At 54.2% G+C, this 6,300-nt stretch overlaps 1 protein-coding gene across 1 annotated transcript; it reads right to left on the reverse strand.

Moving 5' to 3' along the window:
- Positions 1–1,406: 1,406 nt before the first annotated feature.
- LOC118884523 (phospholipase A2 inhibitor and Ly6/PLAUR domain-containing protein-like) lies at positions 1,407–5,611 on the reverse strand. Its single transcript, XM_036832132.1, has 6 exons — positions 5,551–5,611; positions 5,164–5,321; positions 3,925–4,041; positions 2,126–2,278; positions 1,746–1,889; positions 1,407–1,552 (listed from the first exon to the last, which is right to left on the reverse strand). Exons 2-6 carry the CDS (start codon positions 5,231–5,233, stop codon positions 1,407–1,409), a joined length of 630 nt encoding a protein of 209 aa, XP_036688027.1. The 5' UTR covers positions 5,234–5,321; positions 5,551–5,611.
- Positions 5,612–6,300: the final 689 nt, after the last annotated feature.

Raw genomic sequence — 6,300 nt, forward strand, 5'->3', positions numbered from 1 at the left:
TAGACGTGGAAGGTCAAGGATAAAACAACCTTTTTTTTTTTTAAAGATTTTTTTGGATGTGGACCATTTTTAAAGTCTTTATTGAATTTGTTACAATATTGCTTCTGTTTTATGTTTTGGTTTTACTGGCTGCGAGGCATGTGGGATCTTAGTTCCTCGACCAGGGATCGAACCTGCACCCCCTGCATTGGAAGGCAAAGTACCTGCACCCCTTGCATTGGAAGGCAAAGTCTTAACCTCGGGACCACCAGGGAAGTCCCTTAAATCAACCTTTTGTGAATGGGTACTTCTTCAGCAAATACCACTCCTCTCCCTCCCACTGGAGGGGGAGTGTACTTCCCTGCTCCACTGATGTTGGCTTTGACCACATGATTTACTTCACTCCATGGAACGTTAGCACCCCCGACCTCAGCAGAGGCCTTTGGTGCACTTGGTTTTTGTGCCCCTGTGATCTGCCACGAGAAAGACATTAGCCAGGGAGCCGCTGATCCCAGAAGACTGTGAAATGCCATGGAGGAGAACTTGAATCCCCCTCCCAAACTGGACCCAAAGCCATCGAAGCACAGCCAGAAGCAGAGCTGCCCCAGCCACCTACAAACCCTTAGAAAGAAGAAAGATTGTTGTTACAATCTCAGTTTGGGGATGGTTTGTTACACAAGCATTACTACAGCATGAATTGACTAATATAACTTTGTTGCTTTAAACCACTGTGATTAGGGACTTGTTTGTTACTGTAGCATAATCGATTCTGTCCTGACTGATGCCAGGGTCTAGCACCTGCCAACTAATGGCCACTCAGTAAGTGGCAGCTATTAGGATGATAACTATTTGGCCAGACACATTGTCTCCAGAACCAACATCGTCCTAAAGGTGCTGGGCACTGTGCTAAGTGCTGTTTTAGTTTTCTTTCATTTGACTCTTAAGACAGCCCTTTGAGGTTATGACTATAAATATCCACATTTTACAAACGTGAAAACTGAGACAAAAGAGGGAGAGGTTAACCAGAAGAGGTGATCATGGACTCTGGAGTCTGATCTTCCCTAGCTGTTTGACCCAAGCCAAGTGACACCGCAACCTGTGCCTCAGTTTGTTCCTCTGTAAAATGGGGACAATACTTTCAACTTCACAGAGTTGTTGTGATTATGAAATGAGGTACCTCAGGAAAACACTTAGCATGGGGACCCGGCAGGGAGTAATCCCTTAACAAAAGGTAGGGTCTTCCCTCTCTTCCTTCCAAAGAGGGGGTTCCCAAAGGTTGAGACCCCTGCTTTTTGCATCCCACCTCCCTGAAATGCATCACATCACAAGGACTCAGGCTTGTTCTGTTAAGTTGTTTAATATATTGGCACATGGGAAGCTGTAGCTGAGAACAAATCGAGACCAAACGTGGCATATGCCTCAGTTCTTCACTTAGCCTTGCCGGAAGGCTGGGGGTCTGGAAGACAGTTGGCCTGGGTGATGGTGTAGATACGAGAGGCTGAGGGCACCAGGGTCCCAGGCTTGGTGTGGCAGGCATTCTCTGTAGCGCAGCCCCGAGTAGCAAATATGACGCCTGTTGGGGGGGAGGGGTTTCAGACGGGAGTCAGGACTTCCAACCCCTCCCTCCTCATGACCCTGGGGTCATGCCCCTGCCACCTCCTCACCCAGTTCTCTGGACCCACTCTCTCCCCTAGAATCTGGAAGTATGAGCCTCCCGTTCTGGAAGCCTCCCCGTACCCTCCTCCAGAAATCTAGGTGCCCCTCACCAGTCTGCACTTTGCCAGCGCAGGTGATACAGTGGCTTTCCTGGCCAACACAGAGTACTTTCTTAGTTGAAGAGCATGTTTCCTTGAAGGGGCTGATGCAGGTAGGGCACTGGAGGCCATTCTCCGTACGATTGTTCTCGGGAGCTGGGGAGGAGGGTGGAGTGTAAGGTGTAAGGTACGTTAAACCCTTTCCCAACCTCACAACAACCCTGGGGACACCGGTTGCTAATGGACACTGCATTTCACAGGCGAGGAACTGAGGCTCAGAGCAAGGAAGATGCTTGCCAAAGGTTACAGCGCGGGTCAGTGGCGGGTGCTCACAGCAGGCTCTCAGGCGGGGCAGGAAGGGACTCCAGATGTGGGGCTGAGCTGGCACTTACTGGGCAGGGGATCGTGGTTGCAGACATCGCTCTGGCAGCAGCGTGTGTTGGACACCATGTAGTTCTCAGGGTCCATGGTGATGGAGACGAATCCTGAGCTGCAGGCGCTGGATTTCATGCAACCCTTATAGGTGTTCACCGACTGGTGGCCCTCTGCAGGATGGCGAGGGAGGGGAGGGCTCAGGGGCCCTGGCCTGGACCCCGGCTTCCAGGTCTCTCCCAACCTTACAGCTTCCCCAGCCCGCTGCTGTCTACGGAGGTCTCTTCCAGCCCCCCAGAGTCATACCCCCTTATCTGCCTGGGGCATGGTCTGGACTGTTTATTAGGTCCGCTCCACCCCACCCCCTCCAGGCTTTGGTGGTCTCTTGCAGTTCCCATCGGCAAGCCCTGGTGCCTGCCTGAGTGGTCCCTTCCTCCCCATGCCACCCCACTGCCATCCTCTAAGGGTCACACCTGTAGTGGTCTTTTTCAGGCCGCCTATGGCTATCCCCATGGCGGTGTGAAATGGTCTCTTCCAGCCTTTCGCCCTCCCCTGACCCTTGGAATCCCTTCCACCAAATGCTGCAATGCCACCCTCGACCCCCAACCCTGTAACACCCATATCCTTTTCTGTCTAACGTGGTCTCTTCCAGATTTCCCCAGGGTCACTCCCCAGACCTCCCACCGAAGGTCTCTTGCTGCCCTCCTTGGCTATTCTCAGGTCTTGCCTGAAGTGGTCTCCGTCCAGTCTCCACGGCCTTCCCCCTCCCCCTCCCCACAGTACGGTGGTCTCTTCCAACCCTAGGGTTTCCCCTCTTTACCCCACAGAAAGGTGTTTTTTCCCCCAACTTCCTCCTGCGGTCCCAGGGTCCCATCTCCCTCCCATATACTCCTGGGTGGTCTCTTCAAGACTTTCAGGTCCTTCCCCCACCTGCCCACTCTTGCTAGGCGAGTAGGGCAGCGTGCAATCTTCTATCCCACTTTACACACCCCCTCCGGTCGGAATGGTTCCTTCCTACACTCAACGTGGGCCTTGCCTCCTGTCACATCCTTCCTTCTCCAGTCTCACGCCCTGCCCCACCATCTTCCTTTAACTAAGGGTTTCTGGGTCTCTTTCAGCTTTGAATGAACACCCCACCCCCCGTGGTTTCTTCCTTTGCTCCCCTTCTCCCCGATCCTCTCTCAGGTCTGGGACAGTCCCTGACATTTAAGTCTTGCCCCTTCTCTCCCATTGTACTCATATGTCTCCCCATTGCCGCAGCTCCACTTCTTCTTTGTGATAATTTGCTCCATACTTCAGGATTATCTTCCCTCTCCTGTCTGTTCTTTTATATCTCTCCCTCTACCCCAATATCATCTCTCCTCTTCTTGTCAGGAATGGTCTCTTCCAACCCGCATCCCTAGGGGATCCCTCCCGCCCCAAATGGTCAACCTGGTCACATTCCTTCCAACCCACCCCAGCCCCTTCCTTCTCCTCTACACGCCCCCCTCCACCTCTTGCATATTAGATTTTTCCCCTCTCGCGATTTCTCTCTTCCCCCTTGTCCTTTCCTTTCCTAATCCCCTCCTGCCTAAGAAAGTCTCTGTATCTGCCCCACCCCCACCCCATCAACTCTTTGGAGTCTAATGTTCAGAAATCCCTGACAACAGTGGTTTCTGTCGTTCCATCGGATTCTCTTCCCTCCATCCACCCCGAGATTGCCTTTCCCTCCTTCCTGCCCGCTCACCACTGGAAGGTTCCTCCCTGCGCGTGCTGGTATCTGTTACCCCGAAAGCACAGCCCCCTCCCCAGGATCTGACGCCACGCCCTGCCCTCTTACTTCTGCTGGTGTGAGCCACGATGACCACGCAGGAGTCCTGGTCGGGGTCACAAGTTTGCACATTTCCGCTGCACGTGGGTCCGGAGCCTGTACACACCTCACAGCTCAGTGGGTACCCTGCAGTGTAGAGAGCAGGGCTCTAGTCAAGGGTGGTGTGGTCTGCGGACCAAGACTTTGGACTGAGTCCAGAGGGGGATGCGGGGGGCGGTCTGAGGGAGGAAGGAAGGGTATCTCCCTGATTGTTCTTGGGCGGGGCATTGGCGGCTGTCCAGGGAGCTGTCCGAAGCTCAGGCAGAGACGCGGTGGTGCTCCAGCAAAGCTGCTTTCAGGGGTGGGAAGCGACTCCACCAGGGAGCAAGTTTACCTAATTACAAGGCTGGGGACTTTGGACGCTAGGGTCCTCTGAGAAAGTCTGGGGACAGGGAGGGGTCCTGGTGAAGGTTTCCATGGACTTTTGTGAAGCTTCAGGTAGAGCTGGTTCTCGGAAGTGAGATCCTCTTCCTTGTAGGTAACACGCGTAGGTCTTGTAAACAGTAGGAGCCCAGGCAGGGGTACCTGAGGCTGGGATCTGCATCCCAGGTCAAGAAGGGAGAGCGAGGACCAGGAGGGCAAGCGCATGGGCTCCTTGGTCCTGAGAGAGGAGGCAACTGGGGGGCCAGGCACTGGGCAACTGCGTCCTGGGGAAGGTGGGGCTTGCCTGAATTCCTGCATCTAGGGGAGGACACCAGGGGTCTGAACTCCCTAGAGTTCTGGGAGAAAGAAAATCTCTCCCCTGCCCCATCATTTTTTTAAAAAAAGATTTCCCTTTCTAATCATACTCTCATCTGATTTTCTAGAATTCACACGTCTTTTTTTTTTTTTGGCCGAGCTGCATGGCATGCGGGATCTCAGTCCCCCAACCAGGAGTCGAACCCACACCCCCTGCAGTGGAAGCGCAGAGTCTTAACAACTGGACCCCCAGGGAAGTCCCCAGATGGCTTATTTTGAGACCCTGCCTCTGGGACAGGGGATTCAGAGCCCATCAAACCCCCTCCTTTCTCAGGGATTCACACACACAAGTTTCTGAGCTATTCTTCCCTTGGGGCCCCAGTCTTTCTCTCCTTTACCCTCTGCCTTTGCCATGAATCTGAATTCCCAGGACACCTCCTCTTTCCCCCTCGCCCCTGGAGGACCTCGCTGAATGCCCTCTCATAGTCCTCTTTCCGAAGGTCCCAGGATTCCAGGCCCCTAGTCACTTACCCAGGCCCAGGAGGGTGCAGAGCAGCACGGAGGCCAGCAGGAAGGTCTGGGGTTTCGTGGAAAGCCTCATGATGGATGAGTGAGTGAACCTGCAGTCCCAGGTCCCCAGCTCTTCTTATAGGAAGCTGAGGAGGGGTGGGTCTGGACCCACCCTACCCCTAGGGTGAGAAAGAAGTGATGTAAGATCTGGGGGCAGGTCTCTGTAGCTCTGGGGTGGGGAGGCAGAACCAGAATCCGAATGCGACATGGGCATCTTGTGCCCAGCCCCCTCCTCCACGGGGACCCCAGGAGTCTGGACTTCCAGCCCTCTCTTCCATCAGGACCCAGAAGGTCACTTCCCTATTTTCTCACATTCCCACCCCCCCCCCTCTTTTTTTTTTTTCTGACCTGAGGCCAAAGATCAGAATCTCAGAATTGGGTCATTTGGTTCCCTGCAGGGTAGAGCGGCTGCTAGGACTGAGATACCCTTCTTTCTCTTCCCAAGGAGGTGCCCAGCGTGGGTGGGGCCCTACCTGGGAGCTTCCAGCATGTCCAGGCTTGTTCTGTAGGGGCACGCTTGGCTCATATTCACTTTTCTGTGTTTGGGCTGTCTCCAGCTCCGACCCCACCCCAAGATGCCCTTCTGGGTCTCTCGGGGACTGAAGAGAGGGGTGCTTGTCACCGGGCAGGGGTGGGCGTGGTATGAGACGGAAGCCCATAGGTCACATTGGAAAACAGGCATGGTTGGAAGCACTCAAGGCTGGATGTGTGTTTGGGCACCTGCATTGCGTTTTATTTAGGTTCTTTTTTTTTTTTCTTTTTTAATTTATTTATTTATGGCTGTGTTGGGTCTTCGTTTCTGTGCGAGGGCTTTCTCTAGTTGCGGCAAGCGGGGGCCCCTCTTCATCGCGGTGCGCGGGCCTCTCACTATCGCGGCCTCTCTTGTAGCGGAGCACAGGCTCCAGACGCGCAGGCTCAGTAATTGTGGCTCACGGGCCTAGCTGCTCCGCGGCATGTGGGATCTTCCCAGACCAGGGCTCGAACCCGTGTCCCCTGCATTGGCAGGCGGATTCTCACCCACTGCGCCACCAGGGAAGCCCTTATTTAGGTTCTTTACCCACTCTCTCTGCCTCAGGCATAAGCTTGAGAGATCAGAGA

The sequence above is a fragment of the Balaenoptera musculus genome, chromosome 19 (assembly GCF_009873245.2).
Source record: "Balaenoptera musculus isolate JJ_BM4_2016_0621 chromosome 19, mBalMus1.pri.v3, whole genome shotgun sequence".
NCBI classification, from domain to species: Eukaryota; Metazoa; Chordata; class Mammalia; order Artiodactyla; family Balaenopteridae; genus Balaenoptera; species Balaenoptera musculus.